Raw genomic sequence first — 23,673 nt, 5'->3', positions numbered from 1 at the left:
CCGCTGCGGCTTACAGCCGAACCTCAAGCATGCATGCCTGGTGATTAGTCCGTTGCTAAAAGTACCCCTGGTGGCACGGAATGGCTGGAAGAATTTGCTGCAACACTAAAACGCTCGTCGGCCTCCCAGAGAATACGGGCCCTGCCGTCCACAGGTTATTCGGTGTCAATCTGTAGTAAACCGTTAAAGCCGCGGGACGCAGCTGTCCGAGTTACGCCTTGGAATCTCTGGTCTGGCTCGGCGTTCAGCTGGCAAGACGTGGGCAGCCTTTCCAACGGAGACCAATTAGAGTGCGCCGATGGCTTAGCAAGTCTCAACTCTTTCCCTGTCACACGCCGGATTCGCCGAGATTACCTTGAACCATTCGATTCCTTCAGTAACCAAGGGCAACCGGCGGGCAAGGATCGATCCACGACCTCGTCCAATCACAGACAGACACGTCCGCAACTGTTAGAGCGGTGTCCTCGCGCTGCACGCAAGTGGAGCGTCTTCTGCTCTTGAAGGCCTCTGACGTAGTTGGCCCAATTTGGGTGCCCCACTGTGGCCTACATAGCCGCCATGGGCACTCGCGAAATCTTTAAAGGTCATCAATCATATTTGTCGCGTTTTAACGTCCATGTGCTATATGCATGGTTAACAATAACAGACGATGCCAGGCTTAACGCTAGCCCCTCTATATTAAGATTCGGCAAATATAGAAGAGTTGAAAGCAGCAGAGGAAAGCAAGAAAGGCCCAGTCGGCTCAAACTAGCTTTGCTGTGATATGAAACAATAACAACAAAAGAAAAACAGTAATAGATCGAACACTCGAGACATCTAATCCCTCCCAGCTGATCGGAGTTCCGATCTTATCCCGGCCCTTTGGTCGGCAATCAGCTGATGTCGCGTTTATGTCACTTGGACACTTGTGGCATTTTTATTTTGATCGCGATATTACTCACGTATCCTGTTTTAAATATCACAAAACGTTATGGTTATACTTCACAATATGCACGTACATTCATATACCAAAGTCTTTGATGAACATTAATGTAGGTATATTAACTTCCTGCAGCTGCCCAATGACTGGCATATGCCTTACGGCATAGGAGGACCAAAAGTCTAAGATCTAAGGGCTAAACTTAACCTAACCAACACTAAGGACAGTTCTTAGTGTTGGTTAGGTAGAGTTTAGTTATTTCATAATGCCATTTGCCAACACAGATGAACTTTCATGTTTAGCTCAGTTGCTATGCACGCTAAAGGTTGTCGTCAGTTAATCATCGGGAATCTGGTTCTCCAACGTCAACAGTAACAGATTTGCCCTACGTTATCCCTGATCACCATATGCACTAGTTGGAGCATCAGAATGCCATTTAAAGGCCTTGCATCCCTAGATATGTTCTAAGTAATTACATCAAATGACTAGGATAAACTCCCGCCTCTCCTCGGCTAAAGATATCTTGAGCACAGGATGGTCAGTGTGAAAGCTGCAAGCACATGTCTTAATGATCATGATATCCTTCAGTCGTGCGAGCGTGAGAAGAACAAAAGTTTTTGGCAAAATAATGCCCTTCATTATGAAATCTCATCATCATCATCGCGGGCTGCTTGCCCGGACCAAGTGCTCAGAAAGGTCAAATGACTAAACGCAGATTATGGTATACCGAACGAGGGATTCTCAGTGGATTTTTGTTCCTTCGCATATTTTTCTTTCTTACATTCTTTTGCAATTTATGACATGCGTTTGCTCATTTGTCAGCTACTTACAGTATGGCGGATTGTTTTTTTGGAAACTCACAATATTTATGTGCGTCTGAATGTCATCCATATAACTATATCAACATGGCCTTCCTGAATAAATAAGGCGTCTCGTCAGCATCGTGAACCCGACATGAACTGTAAAAACAAGTCATTGCATGGGAACACGTTTCTCACAGTTTGTCGTCACACATTGCTCTACCATAGGCGGATGGTCCTATGGACTTTTGTCTACTTGCCAGATCGTAATAATTCGGCGATGTTGACGTCGAAGACATTCAAAGCAGGCTGTGACGGAACAAAAAATGCAAGGTGCCAAGACAGCCCTTTGTGACAGTTACATTTGTGCGAAACATAAACGACTATCCCAAAAATGTCATGAGTATTTGACCGTACAACGATCGTAGGCCTTAATCGCCAAGGAGATGTAAGGGAACTAACTAAACTACCCTTTCCTGCGCGCGACAGGCCTTTGTGGAGGTGGTTGTCACAGAAAGATAGACGTCTAGCTAGGAAAAACGTAACGATTCAGGCTCCAAACATTTGCTTTGAGATTAACAACGAGTTTTACAAAAGGGCACTTTAGATGGTCAATGCATTGACTAACGGGTTTCGGGAAGGGCAATGTTTTCGAAAGACAGTAATAGATCGAACACTCAAGACCTCTAATCCCTCCCAGCTGATCGGAGTTCCGATCTTATCCCGGCCCTTTGGTCGGCAAACTGATGTCGCGTTGAAGACACTTGTGGTATTTTTATTTTGATAGTGATAACACCGACCCACTTGTCCTGTTTTAAATATCAAAGCATGTATGATAATTACTTGAATCACACAACATGACAATTATACTTCACAATGTGCATGTACACTCATATACCAAAGTCTTTGATGAATATCAATATAAGTGATATATATTTCTCAACCTAATGGCTGTAGGCTGACATCATATCTTAGATAAATAGAAAGCTTTGACTTTTTTTTGCGTTCAGCAAAAAATAGAATAGAAAAATGTGAAAAAAAAACAATAGTACTAAGCACAGCCGTTGTCATCAAGCACATTTATAGCAACTCCCCAACAACTTTCGTCATGCATAAGCATGAACAAACACGGATATTGATTTATTCTAAATTATGTTCAAAATCTATTTGTACTTGTTATGGCTTATGTCTGATGTTTTCTTCAGGAATAAATCACGTGGATGACATGCCTAGACCATTCACCCGTGGCGTCATCAAAACACGACTTGTAGATAAATCCTGAGGTAATAGATATTGTTTCGTCGCCATGCACAGATGTAACAACCGAAAACGTATCAAATTCCGTGTTTCCATCTGGCCAGAGAAGCCGTTCACGGACATAGACAATCCAGACCCAAAATGGATACATTCGTGTCTCGTTTATGTTTGGTTTAGAATTAGATTCAGATCAAAACTTCAACCAACAACTGCCTCAAAGTCTTGTGTGTGAACAACAGCTATTCTGACATTTAAAGCCGCGCATACAAGTATTTGCCCCTATCTGTGGACGTCTCCTTCCCATAGTTGGCTTGTCATTAATCAGAAAGACAAATGTTTTCACAAATGCACCGATCAATTTTACTTCGACATGTGGGAGCTTGAGGTTACAAAATGACCCAATTTCTTCTCAAACATGATGCAAAACATACAAAAAAGGCACGTTCCAATAAAATTTATTAAAAAAAACTACACCCAACAACAGTAAAGAGCTGAAAGTGCACTTTCTACACCAACAATTTCCCATAAAAACCTAGCAAATTATCAATGTGCACTAAAAATACCGGTATCATACACTATTACATGTAACAGTGATATGTTTTGTTGATGTCAACTATACAGATCCCGTGCACAAGAGACATTTATCACAAAAGTGAGTGAGACATGTTCTTAGAAACCACGTATTTCCACATCTAAGGTTTACAAAACCTTACAATCAGTTTACGTGATCATAAAATAACCCTCAAACATAACTAAAATTCGACAATGAAACAGCTTTGTGGAGGTCAAAATGGGTTCAACTGTTCAATTGTTTGTATATTTAGCACATTTTCATGGCTTTGTCTGACAAAATTTATTTGACATGTATTTCCCTCTGTAATTCTATCAAAAACAACCAATATTTACAGACATGTACACAGTAAAACATTTTATTGCACAATGTTTTTACAAATAACATAATCATTTTCCTGAGATCCTCTGTTTATATCAAACAATGTTATGATTGCTGTTATCAGCATATATTTTGGTTACTGATCATCAGTAACATAACTATATGCCAACCTGATGCAATGAAATATAAGCAAAGGCCCTGCCACACACAGCCAACCATGGCCTCCCTATACCCCGCTTCAGATCATTGCCAAAAAGCTATTACTCAAGCAACTGGATATGATTTTGGAAATGGCCCGACGTTTCAGATAGCATCTGTTATCTTTCATCAGTGACACTGACCATTGGCTGTCAGCAAGGGAGCTGGTGGGGAAGGTTGCTCAAAGCTAAGGGCACATCCCGCCGTACGTGCGATTTGTCCTTACTTTCTTTTGGGAGGCCACGTCCGCCCCATATTTCTGAAAATGTGGGAAACGACTGGCAAGAGCAGGGAGGGAGTATGTCAATGCACGTCACTCGCACGGTTGCGCAAGCACACAAAGTTTTGCCTGCACATAAAGTTCTACGCCGTGTCTGCGTGTTCCAAAATCTGTTGGATTCCCTACGAGTTTGTACGGAGGCGGTACTTACCACTTACGGATCCCAAAAGATTGCCCACATTTTGGCACATAGACAGCACGTATTTGCACGTACGGCGGGTTGTGCCCTTAGCTTAAAAGATGCAGACAACTTTACATTTAAAAGGATTGAAATTGGGAAAGTCATACTCCTGGACAGTATCATACGAGCAAACTGGATCTGGACTCTGGAGTAGACTGGATTCCAAACTAGTCCCAAACCAGTGCTGACCTTGGTTGGGAGTGGCCGTGGGAGCAAAGCCATGGGAAGGCCATGAATGTATGACAGGGGCTTAAAGAGATTGGCTGCTATCACTAGATAGTATTGCAGCAAATGTTTCCTTATCTCCGTGTTCATTCCAATGGTGCCTTGTTCACACAAGCACAACCACACTCAAACAGCCCAAGCACTGCAACTTGGTGTGCTTTTCTTGCTTGCTGCATGGATCTTACACACCTTGTCTCCAATTGGGAACAGCTCTGAAATAAAAAGAAATACTTCAAATTAAGTCCTGTTCCTGACACTTAGATTTTGAACCTGAACCAATGGAAGGCAGAACAAACGTTCACAGTGTGATGAGTTTGTGAAAGGTCTATTGACATATTAACAAAAAGCACAGAGACTTTTGTTGAGTCCACTTCAAACTGCTGTATCAACAGTGACATGACATTCAAAGAAAATGTTCTCACATGTCCTAGGTAGTAGTAATGGGAGGATGCATTGACAGAGACCTTCCCTAGTGGGTCTTTTCAGTTATCATATACCTACAAATACAGTCGTATGCCCTGGGGCAAGGACACACGTGTACGAGCACTTGCAGATACCATGTCAGTGGGTACAACATGATTGAATGGTGCTAGGGCAATCCACACAATGTAAAATGACCCTGATATATTGCAGAAGTGGCGGTACCAAACACAGCCTTGTTCATCCGCTTTGGAGGCAAGCCTTGTGCTGACATCAGAACGGCAACACATCAAAGGAAATTTGTCCAATAGCAATCATTCAAGCAACTGGATATGATTTTGGAAACAGTCAGACATTTCAGATGACCAATGTTATCTTTCATCAGTGACAGTGTCACTGACAAAGGATAACACTGAAATGTCTGACCGTTTCCAAAATTGTATCCGGTTGCTATTTGGTGTATCTTATACTTTGATGCAGGGCTCTAGCCAGCTCGATTTTTTTTCCGTCAGCCAATTCCCATTGTCGCGAAAACACTATTCCATGAGTTAGAGAAACTGAACTGAGACCTTGAAAAACGGGTTTTTAATGAGATTATCGTATGCGAAAGGGCACCGACACACATTGTCAACAATCATAACAATAGTAAAACAAACAGTGTGTGGCTTTTACGGCGTCCCCAAGCCGCCTGTAGCTTCACCAAGGATATTTGTCCATCAAGATTGATGGATTGGTTTTGAAATTTTTCCGTCACACGCAGCAAATTTCCATCAATTGACGGAAAAACGGACGCTGGCTAGAGCCCTGCTTTGACGTCTAACCTTCAACACATCAAAGGAAACTGCATAAAAGGTAAATGGCAAAGGACTATAAAGGACATACTAGCAATAAATATGATGGCAGCAAAGTGTACAGCACTGAAGATGTTGGTAAAGGCAGAGTAAAAAAAACACACACACAGGTATGCAAAATATGTCTTTGTTTTACAAGTGCTTTTCAAGATTACAAGTACTTCTCACTACAGTACAGTTCTCACAGGCTGTTCCCAGAATACACATGTACTCCTTAGGAGGTACTCTCCAAGCAGAGGTTGACTGGGAAAATCGCGACCTTTTTCTTATATGCCTCATTTTTCTGTCTGCTATCTCCACCAGCCTCTGCTCCAGAACGGAGACTCAAATACAAGGGGCAGGGAGGTTCTTTGGTGGGGATAGCTGACGGAAAAACGGCATATAAGAAAAAGGCCGTGATTTTCCCCATCAACCCCTGCTTGAAGAGTATTTAAAGGCAGTGTTTTATGGCCTGAATGTGAGAATTTACCCTCCACAGTGCCTGCTGCCTGTGAAATCCTCCCCCAGCAGGAGCAGGTGCATCAACACCAGATTTATTACTGCCCTCGTGACCTATGACCCTGCAGGCCAAACCATTTATCTCAGACCTGTTGTGATTGTTATTATCTATTTCTCTTCCTTCTCGTGGCTTTGTGCTTCAATCTTAGTTTGGCTTTGTCTTTTACTTCTTCTGTTGTGAGTCATGTTTCGTACTGTGAATGTGATATAAAAATTTACATTTCGCTGTAAGATTGAGGAAGATAAAATGACAGAGTAAAGTTAAACAATTATCAAATGTAAAGATAAGGATGAAATTTTTTTCCAAGTATGTATGCTAGAGAGAGATATTGACTGTATTGTACCGGGTAGATAGTGTTCTCATTTTACAGCATATATTGGACTGTTTTGTGACATAATCTATTAAAACACACAATGCAGTGATGTCAGAATGGGGCATAAAACAGGACCGAAATACAAACAACAAGAGAACACTTCTTGTCTATGCAGGAAATCTTGAAGTCCAGACATGTTTTGTATAAGGTCTTTGTGTTGGACCAGGCCTGCTTGTATGCAGACATCTCTCTGCTTATTTTGCCAGACAGAGGAATATGTGGTAGCTATGGAAACAATGTGATGTTCTGCCAAGTGTCAGAACTCTGGCTCCATGTTTTTGGCAGGTTGCAACGAGGTCAAGTGCCACCAGGGGGCATGGCTATTTGCATGTCTACTTTAGGAAGACACAGATTACTTTCAAGTTCATCACCAGTCACCTCGGCAGTTTCCATCCTCCTCCCTTTCTTCTGCCTTTTCTAAAGTCCTTCCTTCGCCAGTGATCATAAAATGTAAGATTACATTTGAATTTGGTACTAGTATGTACTGAAGGAAAACTTAGAACAGAAAGATCTTTCCTTCAAATTTTCACCTCAGTATTCTTTTGCTTTCTGTTGGCCCTATTTCTTTTATGGTTGCCCTCTTGCAGCTATGTGTGTTTTTCAGGATTTCAATCCTACTTTCCTTAACTACAGTGTCGCCTTCAGTTTTTGCCTTGAGGGATTGCCATGGTCAGCAAGCCTTAACAGACAACAGCAACAGCGTTGATTTATACGTCCTATATAGGACAGGGTCAATGACCTGGTTGTCCCCTTTATGAGGGTTGTTTTTGTGGCTTTGCCTTTACCTCCTTACTTGTGGACTAGTGGAGGAATGTGGACCTGATCTGACCTTATTATTTAGTCATACTACATAAGACTACTGTACGTGTGAACAGCTTCTTTGATGAAGAAAACAAGCATGATGAAAAGTTGTCATGACCTGAATGAAGGATAACAACATCTTGTGCTACACTGTTTTGATATACCTGTTTGTAACGATCTGCATACCTGTCCATGTCTTGATCCGTCAGTTTGCTGAAAAATCTACAGCAGATGAAACAGGGAGTGCTGACAACGGAACTTCCAGTGTTGAAATACAAGCAACCTTCAACACTAGTTATCTTTTATGGTTCTCCTGTTGATTCGACAGATGAGCAGGCAGACAGGCATTTTACCTGTTTGCCTGACCTGCACATAACTTTTTTTATGGTGAAAGAGGGGTGTGCAATTCCTTCTCCACCCTCCCGTCTACTGGAGCACAGTGTGATAAACATACACCTGTGCAATGCAGATATGATCATCATGTGACTATCACATGTTACTCACCTGTCTGCCATGTGATCATCATGTGACTATCATGTGACTATGACATGTTACTCACCTGTGTGTCATGTGCAACACCCTCCCTCCCCCACTGGGACCGATCTCCTTGTTTCTCTGTTTCCACAGTGCAGTGGGCTGGTACAGTCTGCTGCGGTCTCTCTCAACCTTCACCTCCACCTTGGGAAACAAATTCAAGTTCCTTCTCCTTTCCCACACAACCATCATGGTAATATCTACATATCAAGGCAGCCACCATAACTGGACATAACATTGTCATAATGATTACATTGTACTTTTTGTAGTTCTGTCTACTTCTTCAGCAAAATCTCCTTCAATGAAAAGATAAATAGCAAACACAAGAAAGGGCTTGAAATAGATTCTTGGGTTAATTGTACTGGTGATATCATGTTTTTGGTGTGCGTGGGTTATTTCTAATGGTAGTAAAAGTGGATAAAGTGCAAGTTTGGTCTGAAATTACATGTACTTGCAGTCCACACCAAGTTTACATACACAAACTTGGATACATGTATGCATGTGGTATTCTGAACCCTGCAAGGATACAAAGTGAAATCAACTCACCTGACCCTTAAGCCTTTCCAACCTTTTGTTTTTCTCCTTCATAGCTTCCTCTCTAGCTTTTTCTTTAGCTAGTTTTTCCTCTACCATTCTCTGATCCTGCGAGCATGGAAGCCAGAAGAGGACAAAACAAGAGAGAAATGGGTCAAAAGCTGTCCATGTAGTACTAATATTTAGTCTCTGACCTCACCTTTACACCTTGCACTATTGAATCATTGACGGGTACACTAGAGCGGAGTCATATGTACAAAGAATTGCAGGATGTTAAGTGGTACTTGTCAAAAAAAATCTATGGAAATTTTCCAGTAGAATGAAGCTTGAAATACTGGACATACATGTAGCATCTTGGTGTGTTCTCTATTGAAAGGGTAGCTCAACTGTTCATCAAATTCATATTTTGATTTACTAAAATGGTTCGAGATCACATTCACTTTTTAACCAGACTTTGAAGATGCTGTTTGACCCCCAATCTGTATTGGTTACGGAGTTAGGAGGAAGGTCAATAGTTGGATTCCTCTGGACATCTCACCCTTTCCTGGAACCTGGACATCTCCTCTGCCCCCATCACCTGTTTCCTGGCTCTCTCCTGCCTGTGTCTCTCCTCCTGCTCCCTCCTCTGCTCCTCCTCCTCCTCCTGTCTCTGCCTCCTGTACTCCTCCACCTGGGCTCTCACTGCAGCCTACACATGGACACAGAATTAGCCTGTGTTTACACAATCTCTCACAGCAGCCTACAACATGGGCACAGAATTAACCTGTGTTTACACAATCTCTCACAGCAGCCTACAACATGGGCACAGAATCAGCCTGTGTTTACACAATCTCTCACTGCAGCCTACAACATGGGCAGAGAGTGTTCAAGTGGAACTGTGATGTACACACCATTGTGAACATTGCCATCTAATCAACTTACACTCCGGTACATATACTATCCGGTACATCATCGCAGCAGCCTACAACATGGGCACACAATGACTTTCTAGTGGAACTGTGGAAGGCAAAGTTCACAACTGTGTGTACATGTACATCATCAATCATCTTACACTCACTATCTGGCACATCACTATATGGTACATCAAACTGTCATAATCTAGGAAGAGTCCTCTTGGATCTATGGGATGACAATTTGAAATATTTGAGTGCCTGTGAACAATTGAATATACTGTAAATTCATGTTGTTTTGCAGGACTCATGTGGTATGAAGGTTTTTGTAGTGCTTAAGGAAAGTGACATCTTAAGATAGTTGTAATACATTGGAAATGCGTGTTCGAAAGTGTCATGTAATACTAATAGACAAGTAATCAAAAGAAACTTGGGAACTGCCAAGAAACATTTGTGTGATTCTGATAGAACAAACACCTTTTTCATGGCATAGCCCAAATTCATGAACACACGAAAAAACCACACCTGTCTCTCTCTTTCCTTCTCTTGCTGCTTGGCTTTGGAGAGTTCCTCCTTCAATTTTCTTTCCTCATCTTGGGCCCTTTGTAGCTCTTTCTGCACCTGTGGAAGTGCATTCAGAAAGTTTGTCCTTTTACTATGTTGGCAAACATTTTTGAGCAATTGTTAATAGACATTTCAAGATGAACAAGTAGGAAACCCTACAGATATTGAAACTTAGAAAACATAAGGGAAAGAATTGTATACAACAAATGAAAGAAGGGTGTTGAGGCATACAGTGTTGAAAAATACTGGTTACACAATCATGTGCTTTTGGACAACAAAATTAGAGCAGCTGTACACTTAATTTTTGACTGTGAGTGCACCTGGATATCGGTGTATGGTTAACTGCATAAAGGTACTACTTTAGATTGAAGCCCTGAATAAAGGCAGTACTATTTGCCATTAGGTTCCACTTTATTTTATGTTGTGCACTACTCTAAGAAATTCATTATGAGCCCTGTCATCAATGGTAACATCACATTCCTCCCTTCACCCTCACCTTCCAGGCATTGAGCTGTTTCCTCTTCTCCTCCCTCTCCTGCTCCATCTGTTTACTCCTGGCTGTCAGCATCTCTTCATCATCACTGCTGCTGTCCTCATCAGCCTGCTTCAGCAGATCCTCTTTTTCTGTCTATGAGAGAAAAAAATTGCAATTTTAACACAATGATTATCACTACAGGATTGCTGTGGCTAAACAATCTTTTCAATTAATATGTTAAGGTTTATAGAATCCAAAGTTTTGTCAACTTTGAAGAGAAAAATTTGAGCAATGATTTGAATGTCTTTACATTATCACTAAAGCATTACTTTTGACAAAACTTCTTTTCACCAATATCTTGTAGGTTACAGGATTCAAAGTTTTCAAACTGTCAGATAACTGACACAAAAATTCAGTTAATATTCTTAACCTTAATTCTATTGATAACGCTGTTAAATGCATTCATACAGCTGTATGCATTCAGAAATGCATGTGGCACATAAGAGAAAACAACAGAACACAAAACCTCTTTCTTTTTTCTCCAGTTGGCTATGGCCTCCTTCTTTCTCTCCTTGAGCGTTGTATACTCCTGGTACCAACTCTCGTGCTGCCTTACGTTTCCTATAGTCCTCCCTGGGCAGGCACGCACAGCCTCGTCAAGAAAGGCAGCCTTACCCTGGAACATACAGGCAACATACTGGACACACACAACACACAAGTGACAAGTATACTTTGGTGACTGGCATTAATTCTAAAAATGTTTGTTGCAGCAAAGTCATGCAAAGTTTTGTAATATACATGGAAAGTACTGCATATACATGTAAGTTTCTGTGTTTTTATAACAACATTGCGCAATGCAAGAGACCACTTCTGGCTTGAAGAAAGTTGACAGAGATAACATTCGCATTGAAGGCTTGTGGGTTGTATTTTTAGATTAAAATGAGAGGAAAAAACTTTTAGGGAGTTGTCAAAAGTCTAGAAAAAAGACGATTGGGTCAAACACAGAGATGTTTATTTACCCTGAACTTGGTCCTAGTTTTGAGGAATGCCTGGTGATCATAGTCGTCCCATCCACCTTGATGCCCACCAGTTTGAGCCAAGAATCTCTGGAACAAAAAGAAACATACATTGTACACAATATACTTAAAGTCTGAAAACAGAAACAGAATAAACCAGTCTTCTCAAACAATCTTTAATCAATAAAAAAAACGTTGCTAACTACACAACATCCATTCATGCTTCTTATAAGAACTGCATCAAATTTATGACAATGCAACAGTTCCTATTTGGGCTCCTGGCTTGGAATGAGGTATGCAATAACTAAACACACATTCACAAAGCACTCAAAGTCTTTCCTACTCAGCAACTGTTGCGGAATTGTGTTCATACCGTGTATCCTTCCTTTATTTACAGGTTTACATTGTACACTAAGACTTACACAAGCATTCTAATCCAAGAATTACATGTACTACAAACAGGAAAACTCACCTCAAATGCAGCAACTTCTGGTGGAAGATCCTTCATGACATTGTTTTTGACAGACAGGTTTTTGGTTTTAGCACCTTTGGTTTCCATAGCAACCCCCGCAGGACCCTGTGCCCAGGCGTCCATCTTCTTCTCAAGGGCAGTGACCTCTTGGGTCAACGTCCTCTCATCTCTCAGCAACTCTTCATAGCTTGATAATAAGATAAAAAAGGTCTCATATGATACAATATATATAAACATGTTGAGAGAACTGTTTTGGCACAGATATTTTAAGTTTATAAAACTCTGTCAACATTTTGCAAGTGTTGATTAAATTTTACAAATTCCATTCTGATTGTTTAGTTTTCTCTGAGGTGATGAATAAACTAATTTTCACATATTGAGGCTGCCAACATTGATACACATATCTAGTATCTACATGCTTAAAATCATTGACCCCATTCATCGGATTTGTGAATCAGAATTCAACCAGCCACAGGGATTTATCAGGATCTTGGTATGAATGGTCTGAATCCAGTTCCGATTAGTACTGATCTGCCAAATCAACCTCAGCATTAATGAATTTAATCCCTTGGCCTTGGCGAATTCTGATTTGCAAATAGTGGTATGAACAGTATCTGACAGGATCTTTGTTACTTACTCTAATCTCCGCTGGTCCTTAAATGCACTGATGGTGGTTTCTATCTCTTCCATGGTGACCTTTAACTTTTCCAAAACTGCAGAAATAGAAAAATTGGTTTTGTTGCAACAGGTAAACAACAACAAGACTCAACAGCCAAGTAGAATTCTAGGGTGAGGCGCTGGAATTCTAGCCAGGCAATTTTGGGTAGGGATATGGTAATTCCAGCAAGTGAGATGGCTATGCACAAAGTGCAGGTAATGGTAATGAGTACCTACATAATATTAATATCATAGTGGGAAATACATGTAGGTCATACATGCCCAGGACTAGGCACCAAATCCATTTGAAGACTAACATACAGTCTCAAGTTGCATAAGAATCTGTTATCAATCAATACAATTTTATTAGCGTTAACTTTTGTATGAAGACAAAATATCAATTGACTACAGTACTTTTGATTTAAATTCCAGACATTTCTGTGTATTCATAAAACATCACATGTCACTTCTTACCCTAACCAAAATCCTATCTAATTTTGATAAAGGCTGCACCCTTTACACAAAGAGAAAAACAAAAACAAGACTTACATTCAGGAGTGGGCTTGACATCCTTCAGCTGTATGTGAAACTTTTTCACCATTCCTCTCATCTTGTCCAGCTGTTGTCTGAGTCTTACCTCTGAAAAACAGAACATATGGCAGCAACTATGTACATTTTACAGTGCTGTCCCACAAATTACGCTTAAAACAACCAAGTCAAGTCATAAAAAATGTCACACTGCACATGATGCAAGCATCAAATTGTCAATGACCAGAATTTGTCCTATTTGCTAGTGGCCTTTAAATTATGCCTTGCAAAGGCTATGTTAAACTGGGCTGAGGTTACCACTTTTGTGGGCGTGGCCTCTAACCAGCTGTCAGCCACTCAGAGAATCTGCTTGACCTAAAGAAAACATTCAGGTGATTCTCTGATTGGTTGACAACTGGTGAGGGGCAATGCCCACAAAAATCTCTGCAAGGTATATTGATTGAGTGGGTGACAGGCAAGGCTCTGAGTTGGAGAATGTGACCAGAATGCTGTAAATATATATGTTACAAAAACTGCGCTTTGAATTAAGTTTAAAATGGTGTGGCATGTTAGATTTCTTTGCTATCTCGTATTACGTATGTTGTTTTCTGTCAGTGTCTGATCATCATTTAGAATCCAGACTCCTTACTTTCTGTCTTCCTGTCTGTATTGCCCTTCATCTCCAGATCTTCCAGCTCACAAAACTGCTGTCTGAAGTCGGAACGTTTACTGTACAGATGGGTTGTCTTCTCTCGCTCCAGGTTCTTGATTCTGAAAGATGGAATATACATAATCATTGAAAAAAAAGTCAGAGCTTAAGTCAGAACTGAGATGTAATGTGCAATGATTTGAAAACTTTAATATTCAGTATTACTAATTCCTGTTTAAATCATTTGGAAGAAAGGCTTAGGGAAACTGTGAAAAAAGAAGGTTGTATGTTCATGATGACAGCTATGTCTGTTGCAGTTAGGCAAAAAACACCCACTTGGTTGCCAAATTATTAGATTCTCAAGCATCCTTTTAAAAAGTGCCAACTTATTACAAATGGTCTTACTTCAGCTCCATTTGGTCAATCTCTCTCAGCACCTCTGTCTTCCTGGCTTTCTCAGTCCTGGTTTTCCAGACCCAGACATCCTTGTCTTTACCAGCTTTGTTTGTTTGTTTGTCTGTACTGTTCAGAACCTGTATGGTTTTTAATGGGAAAGGGAATAATTTTGTTATTCACAGATCATGGCAGTTATGTAATTTATGATCACTTATTTTGATCTGTTAAAATAAATCAGCTGTTTGCTCTTCTTTACTAGTACATCGTACATGTACATGCATACACTGTTTCAACAGACTGGCATGTATTTGTGGTACCAGCGAGCATGCATAACAATCAACATATTTCATCATATGCACTTCTTAAAAGAAATTTAAATGGAATATATAGGGTCTGTACTAAACAAGCTGTGAAAGTAACTATTATTCCTTCATTTTTTTTTTCTTTCAAAATTATCAACAGATACAACAGTTTATAGTTATACCTTCATCATCAAATTGATCACAGCGTTTGCTAGGTGTAACTTGTATGTCTCTAACTATGGTGTTTTCTTAGGGAAAATCTTATAATGTAACATTCTGAGAAACGCATAAGTTGACGTTATCAATTTTATACCTGCCCAAAATTTAGGCGTCAAAAAATGTTTTCAATGGGGGGAGGGGGGCATAAACAAAGTATCCTACTCGTACCCTGACAACGCGCGAAGCTTTGCTTGCTGTCGGCACTATGGTCTACACAGCTCAACAAAAATACTACATTCCGATCAATTTGACTTTTACCCAGATTTTACCGCAAAAGGCGACCGACTGTCTATCAAAGATATCTCAGAAAACTAAAGTTTTCGCAACCAACTCACTTTTCCAACACCTGCCGTCGCCATCTTGAAAAATGTTACCCATGATGCCCTTTCTTCTTAGATATACCATTTCTAATATGGGGGTGACAGTAATTATAATGTATACTTTTTTTTTCTTTTTGCCATATAAAAATGTCGTATATCTTATTTAAAGTAGGTCAGCAGTAATATCACTTTATGTTTGAAATATTTCTATGTATTAATGTTTGTAACGTTTGTATTAAACTGCTAGTTACAAAAAGATATCTGATATAATGTCACCTACGACAGGTAAATGTACTATTCTGCAGAAGTGGCGGGACTGTTTGGATGGGTGAGTTGGATTTATCTGGGTTTGTTGTCAAGATAAGAGCAAGGGATAAGAGTGATGTAGATATTAACCGACAATGGGTAGACTAGTGATACTAGTACTACCACACAGGGAGATTGATTGTGCTGCCCTGGAAGTTAATTTAATGGATGTTTGATGAGGGTCTGCATGCTCTTTTTCTGCATGCTCTTTTCCCGTAATTCGTAGGGTAAGCTATTTTATTTCACGTAATTCGTAGTGAGGATGGAAAATTTACCGTAAAGCGTAGCCAGTGTATTTCACGTAAGGCGTAATCTAGCCTAAAAATTTCACGTAAAGCGTAGCCTGGCCTCCCAAATTTCGTAAGTCGAAAAGTAGTCTACCAGTAAATTTAGTCCTTCAAAACACAGGAAATTGCGTTTCAGAGGATCAAGATTTCAAAATTTCGCCGGACCTCACTTGCGACTCCTTTCACCTTCGGTCACCGACATGGTAAAAAATATGGTGTATTCCCTCAAAAACCTTTTTTTTGCAAATAGAAATGTCATTGAAGTTAGCTTAGTCTGCCAGCAAAATTTGCCCCTCAGAATGCAGGAAATATCATTTTAGAGGGTCAAGATTTCAAAATTTCCATGGTCCTCCTTGTGCCGCCTCGCGCCTTTGGCACTCGAAATTCTGAAAATATGTCGGGGATGTGTCAACCTCAAAGACCTGTTTTGCTAATAGAAATTTGCCCATCAAAATGCACGAAATATAGTTTTATAGAGGGTCAAGATTTCAAAATTTCGTCGGATCTCCTTTGCCACTCTATTCACCTTCTGTCATCGACTTCGTAAAAATATGTATCATGGCTGGGGGATGTGATTTTTTACTGATAAAAATGTAATTTCACTTACTTTTCTATAATAGCCAAAAAAACTCAGAAAATGGCGTTTCAGGGGGGCAGGGTTTCAAAATTTTCCCGGACTTTCCTTCGGCGCTCGACATGGCAAAATAAGTTGGCTGGCGTCACCCTCAAAAGCTTACGCTGAACCCCTGGGACTCTTTAATTAGATATGCCATTTAACTTAGCTTTGTCTGCCAGCGAAAATTTCCCTTCAAAATGCAGGGAATAGTGTTTCAGAGACTCAAAATTTCAATCTTTCTTGCGGAGCACGCCCCCGCCTCTGTCGAGTGTTGCCAGCCTTCCAGAATTTAGCGTAAACCGTTGTCAGCCTTTCTGAATTTAGCGTAAAACGTTGCCGGCCTTCGTGAATTTAACGTAAAGCGTTGTCGACCGTCCCGAATTTAGCGTAAAGCGTTGTCAGGACCCCCCATGCAGACCCTCTTAGATTGAAGAGCAATGAATGAATATGCATAATTTTGCCAAGGAAAGAAAATAAAGATATTGCCATGGGTGCACTGAAAGGTACATGGTGTCACTGTCAATAGCCAGGGCCATAAATTTGCTCTTCCCCAATAATTGGAACATATGGCAATGTTCTAGTATATACAGTAGATACAGATATGATATACAGATACAGATATGACTGTACAATTTCTATATGAACAGCTTCTTTATTTCAGGGCATGGTTGAAGAGCACTAGAGCACCCCTAACTCCAAGTCAGAAACTTACATTGTCAAGTGAACTTGAAAGATGAGCACAGTATGTCCATATGTCCAGACTCTGCCAGCACCAGAGCTTGTGGAGTTTATACGTCCCAACAGCAGTGATAAGGTCCTGTATGTCAGCAGGATCTCTGGGAGCCTGGCTGAAGAAGAGGTCTACTTCAAACTGTGCAAGGCTTTTGAGCAATATGGACTTGTCAATGAGATCCAGGTGGTAAGGCATCTGGGTTATAACATTACAGAATTTAATGTTCTATGCAAATTAAAGTCGTTTTTAGCGGTTATCTGTTTTATGGATATTCAATCAGATGTTATGGTTCCTGTAAAAGTGTAAATCTATTTATTTTCAAGATAGATTTTGTAAAGGGCGAAGGAGGTTTTCTTTTACAAATGCCGTTAAAGGACAGCATCAGAAAATTTTCAATTCTTTATTTTCCAGTAGTTTACTCATTAAAAAGTTGATGTACGTCAATTTTTACATTGATCCGCCTAATATGACCCTGTAGACACGTTTGAACTTCGCGCTCTCCTCCTCTCCCCGCCGCGCTGGCCGATGACGTAATGGCCTCGTTCTGATCGTCTGAGATTGTATGACGTCACGGATCCAAAACTTCTAGCCAGCCATTTTTCTCGGTGAACCTCGGTCCTCTCAGCGGTGAATAATCACCCCGCCATTCTGGAGTTCAGTTTGTTGTTGTTGAAAATTACTTTCGTGGACCTGTAAGTCGCATTGTGAGCTGTCTACGAAGCCATAGTCCCCGGGAGACTGAACATGAATAAGCTTGCCTGCGAGTAAACCGCGCGGCGACGGGACGAAATCAAAACAATGGCGGTGGGGGAGGTTCACGCACCGTGCTTTTCTGGACTTTTACAAGAGCGAGTTCGGGTCAGTTCTTACCTTCTCCTTTCCGGACAGCACAGCGATAGTTACACGTAAGCTTCCACGAATTTTGGTTGAATTCACAATTGTCCAACTTGCAGGGACATTAAAAAAAACCATTTTTCCTCTGACAACATACCCTTGATCGCTACATATCGAACGACCCCCTTTTCGCGCCGAAACAGATAGCACCGCAACTTGTACAGATCGTGCGAGTTACGCCTCGCCTCTCACTTTATTTTCTGTTTCTCGGGTAAATCATCTGGACTGGTCGGTTTTTCAATCATGTAGCTTTGGCAGAGATTGCTTGGGGTTCATTCAAAACAAATCACGGACTCTGAAACGAAGCCGACATTTCGCGCCATTCACAATGCCGGCCTGTGTTGTATGTAAAGACAACAATGCTGTATGTATGTTTCGGCGCGGAAGGGGGATCGTTCGATATGTAGCGATCAAGGGTATGTTGTCAGAGGAAAAATGTTTTTTTTTAATGTCCATGCCAGTTGGACAATTGTGAATTCAACCAAAATTCGTGGAAGCTTACGTGTAATTATCGCTGTGCTGTCCGGAAAGGAGAAGGTAAGAACTGACCCGAACTCGCTCTTGTAAAAGTCCAGAAAGGCACGGTGCGTGAACCTCCCCCACCGCCATTGTTTTGATTTCGTCCCGTCGCCGCGCGGTTTACTCGCAGGCAAGCTTATTCATGTTCAGTCTCCCGGGGACTAAGGCTTCGTAGACAGCTCACAATGCGACTTACAGGTCCACGAAAGTAATTTTCAACAACAACAAACTGAACTCCAGAATGGCGGGGTGATTATTCACCGCTGAGAGGACCGAGGTTCACCGAGAAAAATGGCTGGCTAGAAGTTTTGGATCCGTGACGTCATACAATCTCAGACGATCAGAACGAGGCCATTACGTCATCGGCCAGCGCGGCGGGGAGAGGAGGAGAGCGCGAAGTTCAAACGTGTCTACAGGGTCATATTAGGCGGATCAATGTAAAAATTGACGTACATCAACTTTTTAATGAGTAAACTACTGGAAAATAAAGAATTGAAAATTTTCTGATGCTGTCCTTTAAGTTCACTATGGAAAAATTCTGTAATACATATATTATTCATGGTGTTGCAGTGGTTATATGCCAATGAAAATTGTGATCATAATAAAATCACTGCAAAGATTTAAAAAAAACAATTCTATTTCATACTCACAGCTGTACTTTAGACAGAATACTGTCCTCAGTTTTCCTCCTTCCCTCCCGTGCAAACCTGCATCATTACAGATGAAGCCATCTGTCCAGCTGCAGCCAGCAGCTGAAGGGCAGCAGGAAGAAAGGCTTACAGGGTACTTCTACGCCTTCGTGAAGTTCTACCTAGCTAGAGATGCTGCCAAAGCAAGAGCTGGCCTGAATGGGAAATACTTCATCGGTGGACAGACAATCATGGTATGATATTGACAAGACTTAATGGCATTAGCAATTTCCATTCTGAGATAGGCCTGTCCCAGTTCAAAGGTTGATGATGTAGGAATGTCTCACTTTTGAGCTCTTCATTTATATGTTGTTAGTAAATTGAAGACCCCTGTTCAACTTACCTGGGTGAGAACATCCCAGTTGGAGCTGAAATGTGTGTTTGAGGTGCCTCAAGTACATTAAACTGGAAGTTTATATAATAAGTGGAAGTGCTAGTGACTTCTCCCTGTAAAAATAGTGAAACAACAAGGAAACTGGCTGCCACATGTGCCAACTAGCCTAGTACTAGTAGGCACTTTAAGGGTGTGGTCGATTGGTACTGGTAGTGATGGTGACATGAATATTGTCACCATAGAGGGAAAACAGGAATAAATTTAAACACAAGGCTACTTTAAGGTCTGCTTTCTTCAGAGCCTTCCTTTATAGCTCTACTCCTAGATCCTGAAATTGTGAATTAATTTTTTTAGGTCCAGCATGCTACCAAGATGAAGAAGAGAGAACCCTGTCCCCTTCCCTATTCCAAGTGTTTGGACCTGGCTAACCACTTCCTCGGCATGGATGGCTGGACTACTCATATTGTGTCCATCGGCCAAGACCCAGAAGCATGCCAGCATGACCCTCACTCCCTGAGATACATCTGTGTGGTGAGAATAGAGATCAGAGGTTGGGACATGTCCTGTGACGGGGTGGGGCTGGGGGAGAAGACTTTAGATCCAGCAAGACCACAGGAGAGAGGTTAGAGAACTTTAAGAGTTACTAATCAAGATGTGGTAGTACATGAATTTTCATCAATTTTATTTTTTATTGTTAGGCAAAATAAATACTGTGCAAATGTTCCTGCAAATAACTCACATACTATAGTCCCTTGGAAACAATGGAACATACTTGTAGTACCACAGCTGCTTGCAGTAAAGAAAAGACCAACTTAGAGCTGACAGGAATTTTATTGCATTATTGCTACATGCATAAGCATCTTTTGTTTTTGTTAAATCTGGCAGGGTATGCTGAGTTTACCCAGTTAGCACTATCCAAGTCATTTGTTCATATCACAGAATCCCATGAAAAGCATGTCTTTCACTCATCAATCATATACTATATTCCTGGAACACTTTCCATGACACAATCTTTTTCTAAACATGCACTGATGCAGTTTCCCTCACCCGAGCTGCAATGAAAATAGCCGTCCACCGTGCAGTCCAGAATGCCTTTCAGAGGGTCATTCTGGCCGTCCTGGGCAACGGGAAGGTTGCCGTGGAGATCAACACCGCTGTGCCTGATGGGATACTGTACAGTACTGAGGTAGGCTCATGGACTGTTCTGAAATCTCTCATTGGGTTTTTATTTCACACATTGTTGTTTCTAAAAGAGTAGATGCAGAAACAATCAGATGTAGCAAGTTAAAATTCTTCTTACGCGTTGCCTTTGGGTGTATAGGGGCAGTGCCCATCTCTTGTTCTAAAACCCTTGGACCACAGGCCACTATACACATACAATAGATAGGGCTAGTCCACTAGTAGTGGTGTGTGTTCAACTACATTACTCTGCATTGAAAGTGCTGGGTGCTAAGCAGAAAAAGCAGTATTTATGTACCATTTTTCAAGTTTTTGTTTACAACCCCAAGTCCCCAACCTTCTGAATGCAAGGTGAACATTCTACCACTTTAGCTATTGGACCAGTCTAATTTCCAGTTAACAATTGCATATTTTTGTAAGAGGAATATGGTTAAAAGTTGAATGAAGTTAAATAATTTTTCTGTTTAGGATGAAGCAAACATGGTTCCAGTCACAGTTCTGGATGGAGAGCCAGATGAAGAGGATGATATGGAAGCCCTGCTCGCTCAGATGGAATGTTATTGAAGGACTGACTCATGAGGCAAACTCACAATGTTACTACAGGATACGGTTTTGTTTCCATAAATATTCATAACCATAGAGAACTCACATGTACGTGAAGAAAAGCTGAGATGGCTGGGACCATGACAACTTTATCAGAAGTATACCTCAATATTGCTTACTTGAGGTTCAGATTTTGTTGCTGTTAATGTTTCCAAGTTACGAAGTCCCTAAATCAAATGGACATGAAAGAAAGCTCCATTCTCCTGACTAGTTGCCTAAAACTGTCTGAACAGAGACATTGTCAGTTTAAATGCAAAGAGTAAAAAGTGGTAATCATAGTCCTGTGCACTAAGGTTATAGTGCAGTGCCAAAGTACTATTACATGTACTTTATATAAGTTTATATTTATTTTACAAAAGAGTCTTCGAGGATTCCTGGATCTAGTTTGAGATTTTAATGAGTACCCACATTAAAGGTTTGTTATGTGTAAAAAGTAGATTGATAGATTTTAAATCAACAACAACAAACACAAGTTTATTATTCTCACCTCACAAGGTGTTTTTTTTTTACATTTTTATCATATTAGTAGTATTCTGTCTGCATCATGATCAAAAGTCCATATGATACATTATAAGAGTATTTTCTTTATCTTATCAAACCTACCAAATATAGAATGAATTCTTGTAGGTTCCCCATCATTGAGTGAACATAGAGTCTGACTGTATATGTATTTTTTAATGATAACTCCTCAGTGTAGCTTCAAAAAATAAACTTACTGATACAAATATATGATACCCTAAATATACCTATTTTTGTTAGGACTGAATTTTGTGGTAAGAGGGAAAAGGAGGTTTTAGGTAATGCATCGGAAATGCGTTTGCAGAAACAGCAAACATAAACACACTGCAGACAATTCAAGATTTACAGTAACATTTTGTACAACAGTCTACTACAAATGAATTTCAAACTATTGTGTAGAGCAGTACAAGGTCTTTTACAGAGCTGATTTGATCCCCCCAAGCTCAACTGCTCCGCACTCCACAAGCTTGTGAATCTCCTCTTCACTGAAGCCAGTCTCCACCATCACTTCCTTGGTGTGCTGTCCAACCTTCGGCTGGGGCCCCGCCCCGCCAACACCGGGGGTTCTCGACAACAGAGGCGCGGGGCGGGGCTGCACTCCTCCGTCCTGATTGGTCAGGTAAGAGTCACGTGACTTGTTGTGAGGATGATTCGGAGCCTCCTCCATAGTCAGAATGGGCGTGGTGCAGGCGTCTGTCCCGTCAAACACCTCACACCACTCTGCCTGGGTCTTACTGGAGAAAACTGTTGCAAATCTTTCCTTCATGGAGGGCCAACTGTCACGGTCCATCTGAGGTGGGAGGTCTTCATTGGCAAGCCCTAGACCTGAAAAGACAAAAATGTAATGCATATCAAAAACTATACAACTGCTGATCTTAAGTAAAAGGTAGAAAAAATGAAAGAAGCCTAGAATTTTAGAATGTTAAAAGAATTGACTGTTAGTGTTAGCTCACTGCCACCCAGTTTGACAGAAAGTTACCAAAACTAAGGGTGGATTATTCAACTTTTATAGGGTAACACTGTGCATAGCAACAAATGCAAGTTGTAGCAAAGTTGCATTGGTCTACCTTCTTGAGAAAGCATTCAACAGTAATTTAGAATGAAAAAAAGAGGACATTCACATATGTCAACCATTGAAAGTGTACCTTCTAGCAGCTGTGCATAAAACTGTGGCTCCAAGGCACCTACAGCCATGTACTTCCCATCTTTTGTTTTGTAAGTCTCGTAGAAGTGCGCCCCAGTGTCCAGTAAGTTCTCCCCACGGCCATGGGAGAACATGAAACGGGTGTGCCATATAAAGGAGCCGACGTAGCTAGCACCTTCAACCTGAAAGAGGAAAATAGAATAAACTTTTGACAAAGTTTCCTGCGGAAAACTTAAGTCTTTGTTATAGAGAGCTGTAAAGCAAAATGCATTTTCTAACCAATATTGGTATATCTTGATGATAACACTGGTTGAGATCATGAGATAATTGGTCACTACTTGCATGCTGCAAGACTCAAAGATTTTGGGTTAACATTATTTCCTTCAAAATTAAAATATTGTAAAAGATGTTACTGTGCCCATTAGGATATGTCACAGGCATAATGAATTTACTGTATATCGTTTTAAATTCGACAGCTATTTGCAGTGAGTTCATGAAAAAAACTACAAACACTTAATTGTCATTGTCATTAAGCCTCCTCTACAAATCAAGAATTTAGCTCAGCCGAGTTGTCAGCGAGCTCTAAATTACGAGGAGG

General features: G+C 40.8%; 4 protein-coding genes across 4 annotated transcripts in view; 1 reads left to right on the top strand and 3 right to left on the bottom strand.

Moving 5' to 3' along the window:
* The window catches only part of LOC118409672, a gene marked incomplete in the record, with an annotated part of 8,998 nt that extends 8,453 nt beyond the window's left edge, over positions 1-545 (bottom strand). Inside the window, 1 exon segment of the mRNA XM_035810856.1 lies at positions 1-545.
* A 2,767-nt stretch (positions 546-3,312) lies between these two features.
* LOC118409785 (coiled-coil domain-containing protein 112-like) lies at positions 3,313-15,346 on the bottom strand. Its single transcript, XM_035811088.1, has 14 exons — positions 15,268-15,346; positions 14,421-14,548; positions 14,016-14,137; positions 13,388-13,477; positions 12,819-12,894; positions 12,182-12,368; positions 11,713-11,799; positions 11,220-11,369; positions 10,715-10,846; positions 10,180-10,275; positions 9,303-9,452; positions 8,777-8,872; positions 8,256-8,374; positions 3,313-4,964 (listed from the first exon to the last, which is right to left on the bottom strand). The coding sequence occupies exons 1-14, from the start codon at positions 15,289-15,291 to the stop codon at positions 4,934-4,936; spliced, it is 1,488 nt and encodes a 495-aa protein (XP_035666981.1). The 5' UTR covers positions 15,292-15,346; the 3' UTR covers positions 3,313-4,933.
* A 1,776-nt stretch (positions 15,347-17,122) lies between these two features.
* On the top strand, positions 17,123-21,664 carry LOC118409663 (RAD52 motif-containing protein 1-like). The gene is made up of 5 exons (XM_035810836.1): positions 17,123-17,380; positions 19,329-19,490; positions 19,985-20,252; positions 20,668-20,816; positions 21,278-21,664. Exons 1-5 carry the CDS (start codon positions 17,195-17,197, stop codon positions 21,371-21,373), a joined length of 861 nt encoding a protein of 286 aa, XP_035666729.1. The 5' UTR covers positions 17,123-17,194; the 3' UTR covers positions 21,374-21,664.
* A 404-nt stretch (positions 21,665-22,068) lies between these two features.
* Positions 22,069-23,673, bottom strand: part of LOC118409662 (alpha-methylacyl-CoA racemase-like) — a 6,286-nt gene continuing 4,681 nt past the window's right edge. Inside the window, exons 5-6 of the mRNA XM_035810835.1 lie at positions 23,077-23,257; positions 22,069-22,756 (exon numbers count right to left, since the gene is read on the bottom strand). Coding sequence (XP_035666728.1) covers positions 22,347-22,756; positions 23,077-23,257 — 591 coding nt within the window. The 3' untranslated portion in view covers positions 22,069-22,346. The remainder of the gene's footprint in view (positions 22,757-23,076; positions 23,258-23,673) is intronic.

The sequence above is a fragment of the Branchiostoma floridae genome, chromosome 2, assembly GCF_000003815.2.
Source record: "Branchiostoma floridae strain S238N-H82 chromosome 2, Bfl_VNyyK, whole genome shotgun sequence".
NCBI lineage: Eukaryota > Metazoa > Chordata > Leptocardii > Amphioxiformes > Branchiostomatidae > Branchiostoma > Branchiostoma floridae.
The sequence above is the reverse complement of the archived record's forward strand: the minus strand, read 5'-3'. Positions and strand labels throughout refer to the sequence as shown.